Source organism: Pelobates fuscus, chromosome 6, assembly GCF_036172605.1.
Source record: "Pelobates fuscus isolate aPelFus1 chromosome 6, aPelFus1.pri, whole genome shotgun sequence".
NCBI classification, from domain to species: domain Eukaryota; kingdom Metazoa; phylum Chordata; class Amphibia; order Anura; family Pelobatidae; genus Pelobates; species Pelobates fuscus.
Window position 1 is genome coordinate 138794905 of NC_086322.1, and position 20790 is coordinate 138815694.

Below are 20790 nucleotides of genomic sequence, written 5' to 3' on the forward strand. Positions count from 1 at the left end.
TTACCCACACCCATTATCACTTACCTTCTGAGCTGATGGCTATTTTGTAGGATTTGCTGGAATTGCCTTTTAGAGAATTCAAAATCCAGTTTGACTACACTTGAACAGGTATGTGAGGAGTGCAGGGTGTGCATTAGCAGAACACTATAGACTCCTATTATGGAGTGGGTGTTTTGTGGTAGAATCCTCTCCCGGGTTTTTCCATCAAGCCCCCCACCCCCCACTTCAATTCATGCCCCCCCCCCCCCCCAATACGCTGAGCTCTGACCTCACATACAAATTCTTCCATGTCAGCTGAAAATATAATCAATGATACAAAATTAGCCAATCTTTAAAAAAAAAAACCTACACAAATACTACAATACAAACAAAGATAACAAGTAAAGTAGAAAAAAATACATATGGGTCTCTAAAGCCAACTTAAAAGTAAAATGAAAAGTAGGTGGTGATCAGGTAAACTGTGTTATTTCTATGCAAGGTTAGAGATCTAGATGGCAAATCACACAGGCCATTCACTGATATGTCTCCTCTGTGTATCAAGCTAAGGGTTACTGTGTGTCTTCAGCCAAATCTTTGCTTTGGATGTGTATTGAGGACTAGACGCCTTTTGTGTATTCACTCTTAGTGGGAGGGAGTTCTTTATCCATTTTATCTCTCCCTTTTAATAGACATACTACAAAGAAGCAAGCACACTTCACACTCTAATGGAAATGATTTCTTAGATATAAAACATGAGCCAGACCATCTTTGTTTTCCCAGTAATAGCTTACTGCCAATATTGACCCCTCAACTACCCCATTAAAGGACATGATCAATACTCAGGGGTTATTCAATAACATATAAAGTGGTAAGCTGAAAACGATTTGCAAACTTAAGGCTAAAATAATCGACTTGGGACAGATCTTTCAATTAGCCAAGTGGATTTATTTTTCTAATTCGGCAATTTAGGCCTGAGTTATTCTAATCAGATGCCAAATCCCCATCTTTCACTCTTTAGTGGGTATAGTGCTCTGTACTTGGCTAATAATATTAATATAAACTTATTCAATGGCATCTACTTGTTTCTCCACTGAATGACTGAATTTGGAAAACAAATCTAGCTCAAGTATGGTATATCGCGGCAAAGTAATATATAACTGTGCAGCTGTTAATTAATGAACTGTATGTTTCCCTCTCCAATAAATAAGTTATATGTAATAAATATATTGATTCATTTATTTAACAGCTGGATATATATTTCAATATGTATATATTTTCATATATATATATATATGCTAAATAAACTTGTCACACCTTTTCAGTGTTTTACATATATATATATATATATATATATATATATAAAACACACGCACACACATATATAACTCCAAACTGCATGTGTTAAACCAGCCCTCAATATATAACGATAATAGATACATACATATAGATATATAATTCTATAAATCAGGATTAAGGGTTTTTCTTGAGTTCAACAACGAAATAAGACAATATCTAGAAAAAAAGTGGAAAAATAAACCTACAATTTTTTATAATAAATATTTGCCTTCCCTTGCTCCAAACAAGCGGTAGTTTGGTCGCCTTATATTCAGTATTGGTGTTATATCATTCCCTATAGAATACAGAGGATACATAAGTGTGAGATAAATCATGGAAAGGATATGAGGTCGTTGCACTCACCAGTAATACCTGCTGACATATTGGAAAAAATCGATTGAGAGAGTGGAACGGAAAATCCTGCACACCCCACTACTTCCAACACGTATCCCCTTCTCCTCTCCTCGTTGGGGCCACCACTGAGTTCCACGAGCGTTCCATTGGAGAATCTCTTCTGTCTCCTCACCTCCTCATTCCTGGAGGGATCAGGAGATCCTGAGACGGATTAGAAACCCAATCTTTCTTTTGTGCACACACTGGTTTCATATCTCACTCTAATTTTCACCATAAAACGGAGCTACCAGAAGTGAGGGCAGGCTTTGGATAAAATAGCTGATCTCCAATTTGTATCTCCCCAAGGAGTCTAAGTCCTTTACTTAGACGTTGAGCACCTCATCCCCTGCCTCCCCCTTTGTGTCTATTTTTTTTTTTTTTTTTTTACCCTGAATAGGATTTACTGCCAAAATACAGTAAAAAGAAATCCTTGAATGATCCCAATACACAAATGTGTCTGTCCTGCCTCCTCGGCCTTTAACAGTGCAATGCAAAGGGGGTCAGGAGCAACTACAATCACTATAGCTCTATGGAGTCAGCAGGCAGACTGTTACCAAAGTCTTAGGAAAGTTAATGTACAAACTCTCATCATAAAGCAGTAAAAAGTGATATGGGATCGGATTAGAATACTGCCAGCTAAGGAGCAACAGTAGATTCTGAACAATAACTCTCTGTGTGGAATAGTGATCTCGACAAGACCTGGATCTCAATGTGCACACATGGCCTATATTACTGCACGGTTTGTAGCTAACTCGAGGTTCTCTTTTAGAATTATACGATTTTACTATGAATCTAAATGTAGCCAGATCTTACTAGGCTTCTTATATTTTTCAATGGATATATTTTAAATGTTGATTTAAATTCCTCTAGCCATAACACCGAGTAAATTAATGTATAAAAAGTATTCGCCACGTGTATTATTGCGCGTTATTTTAGTTATAGCTAGCATTTTAGTTTCGATTGCAAATTATATATATATTTAAAAATCTTTTTTACATTTATTTAAAAAAAAAAATAGGATTCTGAATTCTGACATTTATTTTCGTGTTTTAAATATTTTATTTAAAAAAAAAAAAAAAAACAACACAGGCAATCAAGAATACGTGCGATTTTCATTCAATTAAGAGACTACTGGCTTTGTTTTCCCGAAAGAGATACATTTATTGTTGAAGCGGCATCATCATCATCATCAATATTTTTTTTTTTCTTTGCCAAATAATTTTAAAACAATACATTAGAGTTCAATCTAAAACCAGATCGATCGGTTATATATCAACCAGATTATGGAAACCAAACAAATAAATAACTACACTTGTAGATGCAACGGACTGTCCAAGGGCTGCTTAGATAAAGGGTGGGTGCGTTGTGCTCATACAATTTTGGAGATCCTTCAGGAGTTGTGTGCAAACTCCCCCCTGTGTTCATATCAGTTGACCAAGTACATTGATATTTACTAAATTCATACCCAGCAACTAACACACAATTTATGGCTGAAAACACTGTCAAAGATTGTTGTTGTACATGGTAACTTTTTACATTGTTTTTGTTTTGTGGGGGAAAAAAAAGTATTCACCAGAGATTCTATTCTAAACTGAAGTCACAATGTGTCTAATAGACCAGAAATACAGTGTTGAATTTTATTTATATACATTCCCAATGCTTGCAAACGAAAAGGACAGGCCCATTCGCTTTCATTACATGCTTTATGGTAAAGCCTAATGCGTTTTAACACTGTAAAGTGTACTATCAACTGTTTTTATAAAATTAATTTGACATTTCAATATATACATCCTTTCAGTCCTTTTTTAACATTGCTAAACATAAAAAAAAAATTTAACAAGCTTGTAGTAACATCCAGTCAAATATGTGTCCATATATATAATTTTTTTTTTCAATGTCCTGTGTCTGTTGGTAATACTTTCAAAGATATCTCTGCATGGACTCCTTTGAAAACAAAAGATCCATCTGATTTTTGAGGTTCAGACTTTCCCTCTCATATTTAGTGCCCAGACAATTCTTTATTCAATGTTTCAGTCTCAGGAGAAGGAGTTTCCCATATAGTATGTATATGCATGTATTTATATTTATATATTTATATATGATACGTATTTATATCACACGGGTCTGTCCACGGCATACTGGCACGCACTTAAATTGGATCCTGGATTTTGAACAGTGGCATATCCAAAACTAGAGTGCTGTTTTGCTTTAAGTCTAAGGCTTGCCAGGCTGGAGTTACATGTGTCCCTGTAGACATAGGGCGGTGTTGGAGGGGCGTAAGGGCAAGCTGAAGTTGGCACGGCTGAATTCAGAGAGGGGTTGCTCAAGTTGTTGAGGTTATTTAAGCTGTTGAGGCTGGAGCCTGGCACTCCAGTGACTGCAGAGGGCACCATGCTGGAAGACATGCTCATGGAAGAGATGGAGTTGGGTGAGGAAAACATGCTTTGTGAGGACAGTGGGTTAACATTCATGGAGTTGAAGAAAGGGAAGCTCTTGGTAGACAGGGACGCTGAGGTCAGGCCCTTGGCTGCCCAGTTGTTGTAGGAGTAGCCTGGGTACATGTCATCATAGGGCTGCATGAGCCCATTAAACTGAGGGCCAAAGCCATTCTTACACAGCTCTGCCTGCTGGTTCCTCTCTCTCTTCCTCCACTTGGCTCTGCGGTTCTTGAACCACACCTGCAGGAAAAGGACAGAATCAAGATGAGCATTGGTGTATCAGGCCCCCAGTGTTAGAAAACAAAGCTATACAGCACCACTCACACAACGCCCAGCCAGCAGAGGAGAGCTATGTCTCATAATAGCTAAGTCAAAGCTGGGTTTGCAAAAAGTCTCACTCTTATCCCTGTCCCTAGATTACATGTGCATGGTGCACTGAATAAATGACATTGTGGGGTCTGTATAAATAATAATCAAAATAAAGCAATCTGTCAAATAATTCTGCGTCAAATACTTTAGTTGCAAATGAACTATTTCTATATTCAGTCAATATTTATACACATGTACACACAGAGAGAAAAGGTGAGAGAGACTGCTATTGTATCAAAATAGAGATTAAAATACCAATAAATATAGGAACAATTGCTTAAGCTGATTTTTATAATTTATTAATATTGCATATTGCCTGCTGGGTGATCATGTGCAGTACATTGTAAATGTGTCTGGCTATGATTGCATATCTGCTGTTGCATTTGTATCAAGTTGTTTTTCACGCACAATATTGTAACAAATGTGTCTACATAAGAAATCTCAGGAGAGCCTCTCCGGCACTAATCTGCAGTGACTGAAAGGCATTTTCTGACCCAACTTGTTCCCTCTGGCTCGTTGGCAAGACTTGCCATTTAACTGTGTTCTAAATTAGATACTTAGTCCCTCCTTCCAGACAATGAAAAAATGTGGATCAATCTCCAATCACCTCCAATACACATCTGGGTGTCTGAATTGACAGTCACCCCCTGCAGGGAGAGTTTGTGTATTGGAGCAGTCCCTGGGTCTCCTTTGTTTACACAAATCATGTTGTACATTACAGATCGCTGTGTTAACTGTACCATTAATCCCTCTCACTCCATTGACAAGAAGCACATTAGGCAGCACCCCTAGGATTCTCAAAAAGTTGCTAATTTGAGCTCTGCAGATACCTTCACCCAGGCCCTGATAAAATGCCTGATTTGGCTCCACTAATGAAAGGTTTTCATGTTTCAGGATTATACTGAGTTGCTTGGCTTGCTGGACACTGTAATTAGCATTACCTTAATTGCTGTTGTTTTTTTCTCCTTTTTAAATTAACTAGTAATCCAAGGTACTTAAAGGTCTGCTGCACACGCACACATTATGCTATATATATGCCATAATGTGCATGTATGTGGAAATATATACACACACACACAAACACACGTTATGGTTCTTACAAGACTTTATGAAATGTAATTATTATTTAAACATTGGTGATTGGGGATAATTAACTATTGTTACACACACACACACACACACACACACATATATGTATATATACACACACACACACATATATATATAAATATATGTGTATATATATATATATATATATATATATATATATATATATATATATATATATATATGTATATATATACACGTGTGTGTAATGTGTGTTTGTATATATATTTATACATTTTATACACACACACACAAACACATTGTTTTTTACAATACTTTGTTAAATTAAATTATTATTAAAACATTGGTGATTGGGGATAATTAACTATTGTTATTGTTTTTTTTCCCCTCTTTATTAGGGGTGACTCCAAGTTTATCTAACAGTTAACTTGAAAGGGATTGTAGATGTATATGTTTACCTGTGTCTTCATTTTTACAACTTCTCTCTGTCTTTGCTGTGTTAATATTTGCGAACACAACTTGTCCCTGAGACAAATGACCCCCTCCAGCCAACCTCAGAAACTTTACAAATTGTGTTCAAGGCTGTTTTGTTTTTCTTCCCAAGTCCCAATTTAGGTGTCCATAATAAATCTTATCTAGCAGAGATTGTGTGAACCCAAAACTAGGGTTTTGTTCAGTATAATTTAGAGTGAGTCTAGCTTTACTGCAATATCATTTACCAGACACAGTGATATCCCTCCTTTGAACATGTGTTCCAGTGCAAATATCAGCTTCAAGCAGTAAAATTCAGATATCACATATGGTCAAAACAATCCCATAGATTTTCCCCAGAGACAATTTAAAGACATTTTACATGCTGCAGTATGGCATAATTATGAACTTAATTCCACTTGTCTCCCAGATGTTTAGAAACACAGCAGCCGCAGTATATAAAACGGGATTAATTCGCTCTGAATTCGGGAACTCTGCCTTTAACACGGGTCTCATTTTTATTTTCGCCCATGTGTCCTTATAACAATATTACTAGCTGAATTATTATTATTACACTTTCTTTTTTTACATTGAGAATGCTTGGTATTGTTTATTCAGAGTGGCAGTGAAAATGAAACTGCAGTTCAACACAGATGGGTGATGTAAATAAAGCGATTTATCTTGAGCAGAAAGTGTTTTATTAATACACTGCTAGCTAGCTGTTGCAATGAACACATGTGCAGATACTAAATTAAATACACAAGACCGTGTGTTTGTGTGTATGTGTATATATATATATAGAGAGAGAGAGACAAACATGGAGAACAACATGGTCGTATAATTTTCAATATTGTGTTCATTGTACAGTTTTTAGTACATTTACCATGGGACTTTTTATATTTACGTTTTAGCACGCTAGTAACTTCCATCTAACCTGTGTTTATATTTGTACTAGGAATTTATACTTATTTCTATTTTACTGAAATGATTTTGAGTCCTTTTTAATTTATTCCCCCTCACCCCTCATTTTCCGATCAAATAATCTTGAAAAACAAATACATTCATAAATAAATAAATATATGTGTTGCTTCAAGAATACAACATTAATGTTTTGTGTGTCTTCCTTATTATTGGAGACAGCGTGATTTTTTATTTTATTTTTTGACTTTGCTGTGATGGTAGTAGTACTTACCCTGACTCTTGCCTCCGTGAGGTTGGTCCACACAGCTATTTCCTCCCTGGTGGACATATCTGGGTAGCGGTTTCTCTGAAAAGTGGCCTCTAACTCCTGCAATTGTTGGCTGGTAAAATGTGTCCTTTGTCTGCGCTGCCTCTTCTTTTTGGAGGGGTCATCTGCGCTGCTGTCCTCGTTTTTACTTGTGTGATTCTTGTCTTTATCTGTGTGAATGTAGAACAGAAATTTACCTTATATTTTTTTTTTTATATTAAATTCTTATGCACATCACCCCATAAAATATGATATAAAAATGTAACAAATTTGTCTTACAGAAACATTTTAAATATAATAATTTTCTAAAGATTTGTCTTATTACGTTTAATCTGGAATATTCAATATTCAATATATTATAATGTTTTTTTTTTTTTTATGGCAAATTCTTTCATAACTGTGGATTAAGGTTAAATGGATGTCCAATTGGATCAGACCTATACAACTGATTTATGCATCACAATGGTAACCAAACACGTTTAGCTTAACTGGTTTGTTTTATTAAGAATAGTATCTTTACACCAGGTTTGCATATGCACTTATACTTTGCCCCCTGTCCTTCCACGGAGTAATATAAACCGATTTACAAGTCGGTTCTCCTGCTTTCATTTTGCTACAGCCATTTTGATGTGTTTATTGTAGATAACTAATCCTTCTTAATTTATTTCGGCTAATTATCCACAGCCCAGCTCCAAAACGCTGGGGTTTATCTACTAAACAGCCATTTGTGGGGAGATGACAAAGGACTTGCAACATTTACTATATAATTGCTCAGTAGAAAAAAATCTAACACTGTTCTTATAAACTGCTTTTTAGCTGTTCTTTTAAATTAATTTTTATAGATTTTATGCGACTACTTTTGGCACTCATGCTGGTTGTAAAATTATCAGAGGTAGCTCTTTTGGTTAAAGTAGATCCATGAGAATTATATTTTTTTAGTTTGTGATCATTTGAAAATAAAAAAAATAAATAAAAAACAAACAAAAAACATCTTACACTACGGAGTTGGCGTTTTTTTTGTGGGGAGAGTGCTATTTACTAAACACCGTTTCTCTATATTCTGCAATTTAATTTTTAGTTTACTAGATTTCGCTGCTTAAATGGTTATCCACAAAAGTTGGAATTCAAGTTAATCCAAGATGAATTTGGGATATTTAATCTGATCTGCACCTGGTCTAAAATGTTACATTCAATTTGGCCTTAGTTTTGCAAATATTTTGTCAAGTTACCAAAAACTGACTGTTTAGTGAATAGGATTCTTCTTACAAGATGGCCAGCGGTATTCCAGATGAGTCTGCTTTCATGATGAGTAAAAATAATAATTGGCTCATTATATATGACAAATTACACGTAGCAAAGCTACCTATTAAATCCTATCAGAGCACAGGTTCAGCTTCAATGAATACAAGAAACTAATTGTAGAAAGCGAAGGGCGGATTCTCTAACCTGTAAAATGTTACATCCCATTTTTATTATTATTAGTATTATTATTATTTACGATATTTCATGCAGAAGTAAATTAAGATAAAGATGGTGACACATTGACTTAAGGTAATCGAATAAAGGTTGAACCATAACACTTCTCTGACACTTGTTATACATGTGGAACTGTGTAATCTTATTGCTGATTGGACATAGACGAATTAATAGCGAGATATGTTTAAGGTTGTAAAAGTAAAGCATTTTTTATTATTTATTTTTGTTTGTGATCCATGATATGCGTAGTGTATTTATCTAGTGTAGTTCAGAATGACATTATGATTGCAGATTATAAAAACACAGCACTATAACTGATTATGCACGCAGTTTAAAAATAAAAGCACACAGTTACTAATATTTGCATTCGGCCTTCCATATAATACAAATAAGTCACATTCATTTGTGCTGTTTTCATTTGTTCACTGGTAAGTTTGTATAAGGTGCACAAGGTGAGATGCAAGTTTAATAATATATTTCAGGAAAGCTTCCCTATGCAGGGACATTTAAACTGTATAATGCAGGCTACTCACAGTGTGCCATGCAGGGCAGGCTGCGCACAGTAGATAATGCAGGCTGCAGAGTGTATCATGCATGCTACAGACAGGGTTTAATGCATGTTGCAGACAAAGTGTAATGCAGGCTGCACACAGTGTCTCATGCAGGCTGCAGAGTGTGTAATGCAAGCTGCTCTGACAGTGTAGTGCAGATTTCTCTCAGAGGATAATGCAGGCTGCCTCCTCCATCTGACAGTAATATAGACACCGTATAGGTGGCTCTGACAGTTGTGAGTGAGGTCTTGCTTAGGGCCATCTCTCTTACCTGTGGCCTCAGGGCTGGAGGTGTCTGAGATAGTATGAACCTCCAGTCTCTGCTTACACTCCCCTGAGCGCTGCTGCCCCAAGGTAGATGCCATTGAAACAAGAGCCACCGACTGGTGAGTGTGATGGTGGTGATGATGGTGGGAAGGAGCCGTAACCCGTTTACTCCCGGTCAAATGATCCAAATGCAAAGGGTCTTTCATATAGTTCATCGATGATGGTGTATAGCAGAGCAGACTTCCAACAAGAATTATCCAAGGGAGATGCAAAACGTGCTGAGATTACAAAGCAAGGCCGGATAGGGGAGAAGTCCTCTGTAGCTTGCAAAGCAATTCAATTCCACTGTGTGTCCAACATGCTACAAGAGTAATGAGGCTAGGGGGAAATAGTGTCAGCAAGTCACTTGTTAAGTGCAGGCTTAAGGAGCCTTACATGTAAGTCCTGTTTAGTCCACTGAAGTCTTTATACTGCTAGGACTGTCTAATACCTCCTCTCTGTTACAGGCAGTGGTCTCTCTTTATCAAGAATGATGCAGAATGCAGAATGATCCCTCTACTGAGCTAGCAGGAAATGCATGGTGGACCTGGGGGTAGGCATCAGGGAGAAGGCTGAGACTTGTCAGTATCCAGTTGCCTGACACTTCCTCCTTGGCTCACACACAGGATTTATCAAATAAAAAAAATAAAATAAAGCTAATGCTCCCATTCACTAAGTCTAGCAACACAGGACTGGACTTTCACAAGTCACAGTGGAGATTCAGCGATGGGCTCAGCCGCTTCCCTGTTTGACTAACATCTTAAAAACCAGAGAGTTGTCCTCTCTAGCATAGTGACGTCACCCTAGGGCGCTCCTTCTCCGCCGCCCCTCTGCAGAACGCCCAGCCAGCGAGCGTTCCGACCAATCACAGGCTGCCTCTGGCCGCTACTCTGTGACGAGACGAAGGGGGGCGGAGCCGCAGTAATTATAGCTTCCAATGGGCAGTTGTAGGGGCAAGTCCTGAAGTATGTCCTCTCCATGCAATATCTATCAAAAAAATACTCTCATCCAACGGGAGACTCGAGAGGGGTTATGGCCAGAGAACTCCGATAAATTAATAAAGACGAACGAAGATAATATTTTTTACTATTGTTTGTTTATTAGACTTTATGACATTTTTTATTAGTACATTGAATTTTAGTTTACATATATATATATATATATTTTTTTTAAGGAAAGGTTTAGAAAGCATCGAATATTGTGCCTCTAATAAATTATAATCTGTTATACTGTGATTTTCTTTGTTATAACTAATGCTTTCAAAATTGATTTAAAAACTATACTGTGTTGCTGTATGACATTTATACTAGTATAAGATTATTTTATTTGTAACCTTTTAGACCTCCTATAACAATTTTATATTTCTATATTAAGGCAAACACTAATACTCTAGCATGCCTATGGATGTTTCCTAACATTTATGACCGTGTGACAGGTTTAAGGTCCCATAAACACAGACATTAAACAGGTTAAGAATTCATCGAAATCAGAAGAACATTTTCTCTCCTGATAGCTCGGTATCTGACCTTTTTCACATTAAGTTTGTGTATTTAGACATCCATGTCAAGACAGGGGCAGCCTTCCAAGTTTTTATAGATTGTGACAATTTTGTGCGTACAACCCAGCTGAAGAATTCTCCACCTTTTATATACAACATATATTTTTCTATACGTTATATCCCTTGTATGTACATCATGCGAGGCAAACAATTAATTCTGACAGTCCCATAAAACATAAAAATGTAATTCGCAATATATTTGTCATTTACTGTGTCCCCCCCCGCCCCGCCCAAAAAAAAAACAAAAACCTAAAAATATTATACTAAGTAATCTGACAATGGCAAACAGTAAAATTATAATGCTACTGCAAAAACAGGTAATATCTGTCTGTCTGTCTATTTATCTACCTATCTACCTATCTCTTTCTATCTCTTTCTCTCTCTCTCTCTCTCTCTCTCTCTCTCTCTCTCTCTCTCTCTCTCTCTCTCTCTCTCTCTCTATATATATATCTTTGTATTTTTTTGCTGTGCAGTGAATGATTTTGCAGCTCCAGATTTATAAATAGAATTACCTTCAATTAATTTGGATTCAGTTCATTATCTGATGTTTAGATGGGTACGTTGTTATCCCTGAAATCTGGCACAGAATCTTTTCCTCAGACCCCACAGCGTTTCGATAGAGACAATGCTCTTACATTTGTAGTGCTTTTTAATCTGATAAGACTCTAATTTGCTTAAGTCTTTTAAATAGGGGTTTAGACTGGCCCTAGCCGTTTTCTTATTGAATTGCCTCTAATTCCCACCAGATCATAAACTATATGGCGTAAAGTAAATATTTCCACCATTTTACGCCTTCTTTCTTTTTGCACAGCATTTGACGACCTATAACTGTGTCAATATGAATCTGGATCAAAGGTAAAAATCTATTTGTTCATTAACTGTATCTGCTCCTCGGACAGCGGTATGATCAGAAAATAAGGGGGGGGGGGGGGGGAATTAAGGATATTAAATGGGAAATCTGACACTCCTATTTTAAGAGCATTAGCCTAGGTGTATAGGATAAAGGATATCTGTGCTGAATCGAATGTTAAAATGATCTGGCCAGATTGAAGGGATGGGGATGTGCTAGCCCTATGGCTTTCGTCGGATTAAAACTCCTATCACACTCAACCTATTATCCTCAGCTTAGCTCAACTACAGCTGCGGGGCCAATTGAGTCATCACCTTATTTCATGCAATCATAGTACACTCATTAATGATTTAAATATGAATGTTCAAACAATATTTTTAATAAATTAAGAGTAAATTAATAATACGCATATATATTTGCATTCGAAAATTTTAGTTGGAATTTAGCAATTCGGTTTAAACATCACAACGACTCTTCGTTTAATGGAAATATCTCCAATGATTGTATATTATAGTTTACAGTTAATAATACATGATAGGCATTGATATGATGGGTGAAGCTAACATACCATTCAGGATGAGTGACACAATCTCAACCTGTCTGCAATAACAGCACACACACTTGGGCCGTAAGAGTCAAGCACATCACATGCTGGGTCAGCTACATGTCTGCTAGCAACTGTATCTCTAGAAACATACCATCAGAATCACTGTATCTCTAGAAACATACTACGAGAATCACTGTATCTCTAGAAACATACCATCAGAATCACTGTATCTCTAGACTCTAGAAACATATCACCAGAATCACGGTAGCTCTAGAAACATATCATCACAATCCCGGTATCTTTCTCTAGAAACATACTATGAGAATCACTGTATCTCTAGAAACATACCATCAGAATCACTGTATCTCTAGAAACATACCATCAGAATCACTGTATCTCTAGAAACATACCATCAGAATCACTGTATCACTAGAAACATACCATTAGAATCACTGTATCGCTGGAAACATACCATCAGAATCACTGTATCACTAGAAACATACCATTAGAATCACTGTATCACTAGCACTCTGTGTGAGATATCACTTACTCCAGCATTCAAACACCGAATACAGGGTACCTTCATTATGGCAGCCGAATGTCTGTAAGTCAAGTCACAGGGTTGTAATCTAAATGCCACATATAAAAGTCTGTTTTGTGTATGTTTACATTCTCATATACATATAACTAGATATAAACACATACATATTGCGGAATCACTCTGGAATCAGTGTTAAAATAGTCTTATTTTCTTTTTTCCACCTCACTCTATTTTTCACTATTTTCACTTCATTACTTTCCCTTTCTTTCCTCTTAATACCTCTCCTTCTCTTTCTCGTGTATCTCTCTGTGCCTCTCCTCCTTTTCACACACACACACACACACACACACACACACACACACACACACACACACACACACACACACACACACACACTAAACAGATAGCTGGTACAGACAATAGATGTTTGCTATTAATGTATCCAGTTATACTCACAGGGAAGCACTCTTATGTTGAGCCTATTTGAGATGTGACATGTTACATGTATGATTTACTGCATGCATCTGCATTAGACTTACACATGGAATAGGAATAGACATTAACCATGAAAAAGAAAAAAATAACAACCTTCTATTGTCACATGGGTGACATCCCAGCCTGCCTGTCAGTGGAGCAAAGCCCCAGCTCACTCACAATTAATGACTATTCGGTTTATTGTAATGGGACCAGCAGTCAATACTGTAATGACAATGTATTTTATTCGTAGGAAAAAGTGGTTGTATATTGCAGCAATTATATATGTATATTTAAATGTGTATGTATTGATACTCATTAATTTTATATATTGAGTAATACATTTAAATACAAAAAATGACTTCATAAACATGAATGGGTAGGTTTTTAAATGCCAATAAATGTTGCAATGAATGTAAAAGGTAAGATGGGATTTCTCCATATAATGATTTACTACGTGATTTTACAGGTTCAGAGATACAATGAAATAGTATTAGATTCGTGAAGCAACTAATTACTCCAAGACATACTCTCAATGTATCCTTTCTGCTAAAATATTTTATGAACAAGAAAATACCAGCTACAGAAAATTCATACACAATGTGTTAATCATAGTATAGAACCGTATTAATATTATACAAAACACTTTTGAAAGGTATTAACTTTGCTGGCATTGTAGTATATTCGGTCAGCATACCTACAGCTACCTAAGTACACTCGAACACAGGCCCACACCTACATATACACAAAAATAGAAAAACACCGACATAGATAATATAGAAAAACTAACACATACACACAAAGAGACTTTCCCACATAAACCTCGAGGAATATATACACATACATTTAGTCAACATACACACAGTAATCACAACCACACATACGGATTTACACAAATATACCTGGATATTTGAAACAACTCTGTTTGTTGAGCCAGAAATCGTAACAAATGAATGAAAAAAAAATATGTTTCTGAAAGTATTGTAATTGAAACAAACAATACATTCCACCTGTCTGTCTGTCTGTCTGTCTGTCTATCTATCTATCTATCTATCTATCTATCTATCTATCTATCTATCTATCCTAAAATATATAAAATGTGCTTTGAAAGAATGTAATAACGTTAATGCCATTATTTATCATTTTTAGTGTAATCTAAAATAAACATTGCTTTTGTGCACTTTTTTCCCGTAATATTTTGTTAAATAAAATATTCTGCAAACGCTTTCTTAAAGCTAACACAATGCTGCGATTTTCCCTTCTTTTTTTTTTTTTTTCATTACCCCATATCGTTCATTGTCTTCTTTGTGTGCTTGCTGTGCACGCCATATTCAGAGCATGTCAAAAAATAAAGACATAAATAAACAACTTAATAAAACACAGGGCATCTCTCCACCATGATCGATTTTCTTAACAATAATTGTGCTTCTTACAAGAAATTCTTTTTTGCAACTGTCCTCCCAAACACAATTATAATTATAACAAAAATAACAGTTAATATTATAATGACTATAACCCTACACTGACTAATAATAAAACAATACATTGAACCCTGCTCTGCACCCCCCCTTCCCCCAGTTCAGCTCAGGGTACACACACACACACCTACAAAGTGTGTGGCCTTTGTGTACAGGTACAGCTAAATTCTCTGTGTTCTATAAGGAGTCCCACAAAGTAAATACAGGTGCAGCCCTTTTGGGCTATCTGCCATATCTCTCATTGCTCTGTATAATTGAATATTTGCTATGGAGTTATGGGGATATATTTAAATAAACCAGAAGGCGACAAAAATATGTGATAATATATTTTCTGATTTTTAAGCCCCCTTTAACACTAAAGCTGGTTTGGCTACTTGTATGGGATTAGAGCAGACAGATCTTTTAGCTAGCAGAGTTTGTAGACACATTGTGTGTTGTGACAAGGTGTGTAGTTTGTGCTGCTGTTCATCAGCATCAGTTGCTTCCTGGTGATGGGAGTCGTATTCCCATAATAGATAGATGTAATCTGATGGAGACTATTCTGCTGTCTCTCTTGTATTTGAAGTCTGTCTCTCTGACTTCCACATATTATTACTGGCTATTCTCCTAGATGGAGAGCCATTAATTACAATTCAGTCAATATTAGGCATAAGACAATGCTTTCTACATAGGATTAAGTAGACATCAGATTGTTCCATTAGTATATTCCTGCTCACGAAAAAACGCTTTACTTACACATTTCATGCTCCCCCGAGATATTTCAGCAACTCTTGCATATATTATGAAGAAGCCAGGAAAAAAAATACCCTAACAAAACATAGCTTTCATAAGAAACTTACAGACAGGGCTGTGCTGATACATTATGGCGTTCATTCTAATCAGAACGATTTTATTAATTTATTTTCTATTTGTATTTTATTTATTTTTTTTAAATCATTGCGAAACTTCACAAAGAAAAATGATAATTTATGGTTTAGAACTACATATATAAACGCAAATACAAAACGAGCATTTTCCATACAACACTATTACTTTGTAATATATAAATGCAGGAAAGAAATTTATAAAACATGCACACACACAAACAAACACACACACACACACACACACAAACACACATTATTCCTTAGCTCATAACTTCTTTGATCGAGAGACTTTCTTAAGCTATAACATTATACTTTATTCATTTTTTTAAAAAAATATACAAATAATGTATTGTAAGCCTAAAAATATGCGATTTTTATTTTCAAATTATTGTGGACCTACAGAACGAATGGTAAATAGTAAACTATCTCTCAATAAGTCACTCTTCTCTTTTCAAACAATGTGTTGTAACAAATCGACAGTTTTGTTTCTTTGTTTATATATTTTTCGTTTTTTTTTTTTGCAGCGGAGTTAGAAAAAAAATCAACTCAAATAAATGCGATATTTGCTTTCTAACTAAATTATTTTTTCTAAAATAGAATCAATTGCCAATTTCACTCAGTTCACTGTTTAGTGAATAGACGTATTGGGTGATGAAGATGTAATAAATTGCTTTGTCAGACAGGATTAAGTGGAATGAGGGTTAGGGTATGATTATATAAATAAAATAATAGCTTATTTAAATCATAGAATTTAATAGATTTAAGATCATTTAAACCAGCGACATACATTATTAATCCATGCACGCTCTTAACATGTGCATTAAAGAATAATATAATAATAATAATAATAATAATAATAATAATAATAATAATAATAATAATAATAATGATATCTGCATATTTTCACAAAACAAAATTTGACGTTTCCCAAACGACATTTTTTTTAAAATGTAGAATTTGGTTTTATAAATGCTGGGTAATTTATGTATATCTTTCCATTTATTACAAAATCTAGACAACTTAACTCTTTTAAAGCACAGGAAATTTTACATGAATTACAATAATCCTTCCCAGTAATGTATAGCTCAGAAAATCATCATTCGTTTCCCCATATGGAAAAACCAAACCCAGCATGTCATGTAGCCTAATGCAATCTCACGTTCAACAATATTAGCCTGATAAGACTTTCCTGCTGGGCTCCCATAAATTTATTGAAAGTGCAGTCATGGCATCTCTGTATAGCAATGCACTTTGATTAAGACCACCTGTCTATGGAAATATTGGACAATGTGAAAAGACCTTTGTATCAGTTAGAGTGCATGGAGGCACGGCAATGAAAGGGTTACATGGATGACAGATAAGTAAATGGCTCATCAGGGAACCTAGAATTTCTTATCTACATCTCCAGTTATGTGAGCATCATTGGAATTGTAGTTGGCAATCATGTTGGCTGCTGGGGTTACTGTTCACTAGTGTAGACTATAGATGTGACCCCTTTCCCCAATGTTTAGGAATTATAGGACCGTTTTTTGTTGTTGTTTGTTTTTTTATAACAAAGACTAATAACAAAATGCAGCCATGTTTAATTAGGTGTAAATAACAAGATGAAATATAAACAGGCAAAGGAAAAAAACAACAACACATAAAACATTGCAGGGTTTAGTTCTATGAATAAAATAAAACATAATGTAATAAAGATATGGCCCAATAGCATAACATATATACGTTTAAATATATAATATACTATGCACACATATATGTGTAAAAAAAAAAATACAATATCCAATGCTTTAAATCTGTTAACCTTTTAGTCTGGGAGTCTCACTGTTTATGGAAATATGACTTTACACAGTGATCAGATGGTTTATTTCTATAATGGGCTCTTTAGTTTATCAGACATTAACTGGAACAGACTAGCCGATGATATCAGTAACTCACCTGATAATGATATCAGTAAATTACCAATAAATAGGATCCTGCACTGAGAATGAAGCAGGTTTCGTCACCCCTTTACTGTGACATCAGCCTTGTCACAAGCTAACAGACATATTGATCAGTTCTATAGAAAATCCTGCAAAGAAAGTGGGCTTAAAGCAGTCATCGAGACTAGCTCAAATGGCAGAGGGAAGATTTTGTTCAGGATTATTCTGCTGTCAGGATAGACCATTAATTAATTCAGCAACGGCAACCTTGGTGAAATGTACAAAAGAGAAATGGGCCACAGCGGGCAACCTGTAGAACACAATGCAGGATATATTTTAGCTGCAAAATTCGACAAGTTTATAACGAGTTATTGCATTTGTCTGGCAGCAGAGGGCGCTCGATGACCATGTCTGAGGACTTTCTGCTTGAAGCTCAAACAGTGTTGCTGGCCTAAACCTAATGTTTTACTTTTTCCCTATTCACCAGACATATAAAATGATCAAAATCCTCTCTTTGAATACAAAAATAAAAATAAAATAAATAAAAAAATAAATAAAATAATCATCAAGTTATTATTGGAAAAAAAAAAACTATAGAAAAGTAAAAATAATAACAGTAAAAATATATTAAAATAAATTTAAAAAAAAATCAGGTAAGAGTGCAGGCCCTCTTCAGTGTGTAATTCTTCTGACAAATGTATCAACATTTTAAAACTGACAGCTGTGATATTATTTTCCTATAGGTTTTCCTCCTAGTCCGTCTCTGTCTTAGTGTTTATTCAATAAAGATTGAGTTATGGTCATCTGAGAACTGAATGTTAAATTAGTCCAGTTGGTTTAAAAAAAAAAAACTATTTGAGACAATAAAAGATGTGTATTATTATTATTATTATGGCCTACATTTAGTGGGACTCATCACAAATAAATAAAGAAAAAAAACTTAGTAGTTGCCATATAGTCTCCTCTTCGTCCTACCCTGGGCCCCCACCAGAAAGACCATCTTTAGTTGTTGCAGCCTATAGTAATATGACGTTCCATTTGAGAACCTCTTCAATACACATCCAAATAGGATAGTTGGATATGAGGCTTACATTAATGGTCTCTGTTCAGTAAACAGCGAGCTATGAGCAATTACCTTAAACTATTAAGACTATAATAACAGAGTTGGGAAAAGATCTCTATCTGCTCTGAATTAAGATCTGGTCTCTGCAATTAGCTAGTTTAGCCTACATTTTGATCATCGCTGTTTAGTGAATAGCATTCCCCAAATGTTAATTGGATATGCCCAAATCCTTTTAGGGTTACATATTTTAAAGAAATTATAGAATTTTATTTGTTCCTAAAATTGTATTTATTGCATGACTACTGTATTACAAAAATATAAACAAAAAAATGAAATATTAAACCCCCTACAAATTTTTTACGATATATATGTTTTCTAGTTATTAATATTCAGCGAAATGATTCGACAGTGCAAATCCTTAGAAAGGGTGAAATAAAGGCTCCATGCAGCACAGAAGGGTTTACACAACGCTGACTGTCCAGGTTCCCAGGGACAGAAACTCTGATTCACCAGATCCCAGTCCCATGAGTCAAACCCTTAATATCAATAGAATGGGGAACTGTGCTTACCTAATTGAACACAGGAGGCTGCCACCAGCTTGCGACAGTTAGTCTCCATACCGCTCTGTATTCCAGTTATCTGCAATAAGGAACAAACAAGAACATTGAGAATTCCGAACGAATAGAATGTTGTAATATACAAAGCAGAGACATAAACATCCACTCACATCAAATAAAGATCACGCATGTATCTTTCCCGGTAACAAAATATAAAAAAATGATAATAGTCAACGAGTCTACATAGTTTGACTCATATTGACTCATCAGTTCAAGTATAGTATAATAGGAATGCATATGAATTATTGTCAGTTTACAATAAATATAAAATTAAAAAATATATTTTTTAGGCTTACATTACACTATACACTATATCCTTAAGCAAGTTATACTATACACTATATCCTTAAGCAAGTGATCAATAAAAAAGTTATGAGAAAATAAATTATATATATATTTATAAACCTATACCTATATCTCAGTATCTATCTATCTATCTATCTATCTATCTATCTATCTATCTATCTAATATAATCAGTAAAACGATAAACATATTATATTACATATCATATAATAAAAATTACAATATTACTTATCATTCGATCTATATATATAGTGCTAGTGATTAATTCATTACTTCGTTGTCAGGCAGTTTGCTGATCAAAAAAACTCCAGTTAAAAAGACAGTAATCGTGATTATCATTCTGCTATTATACACATTTTTTTCTGCAACTCTATGTATTTTTCCTGAGCGCAGCTCATCATTAATTAATGTAATTTCCTTCTAGGAAAACATCAGCTAATTATAGAAAGTGCTATAAATTTTACTACTCATTAAGTCATTTGTTAAATTAGATTTTAATTAATGAGGTTTCACCTCTTCGAGATATCGGCCTGTAAAAGGTGATTGAAACTCCACGCTAATCATTGTCTGAGCATGGAAATTACAGCTCCCAAAATCTATCATTAGTCAAGCAGTAATGGGAAAATACACACACACACACACACACACACACACACACACACACACACACACACACACACACACACACACACACACACACACACACACACTCAGACAAACACACATAACAGCACAGAAACACAGAACACTCACAGGCACAATCACAGATAAACACTCACATACACAACGCATGCAAAACATACAGACACAGACAAACAGTTTTATAACTAAATATGAGTTGTGCTGAGATGAGAACCGATTTGCAAAATTCAGGGCAAATCAAAACAAATTAGAAATACAAACTCCACTTTTTGATAAAGTCAAACAATGTAGCCTGAATTTGTTTTGACATCATT

General features: G+C 35.2%; 1 protein-coding gene across 3 annotated transcripts in view; it reads right to left on the minus strand.

The window, feature by feature from the left end:
* Nucleotides 1-2800: 2800 nt before the first annotated feature.
* The window catches only part of PITX2 (paired like homeodomain 2), a 28927-nt gene continuing 10937 nt past the window's right edge, over nt 2801-20790 (minus strand). For 2 of the 3 annotated variants that reach the window (XM_063458359.1, XM_063458358.1), the window contains 3 exons: nt 19483-19552; nt 7246-7451; nt 2801-4385 (listed from right to left, as the gene is read on the minus strand). In XM_063458359.1, coding sequence (XP_063314429.1) covers nt 3822-4385; nt 7246-7451; nt 19483-19531 — 819 coding nt within the window. In that variant the 5' untranslated portion in view covers nt 19532-19552 and the 3' untranslated portion in view covers nt 2801-3821. Of the gene's footprint in view, nt 4386-7245; nt 7452-9579; nt 10356-19482; nt 19553-20790 lie in introns of those variants that run through there. The other variant, XM_063458357.1, reaches the window with a different exon arrangement.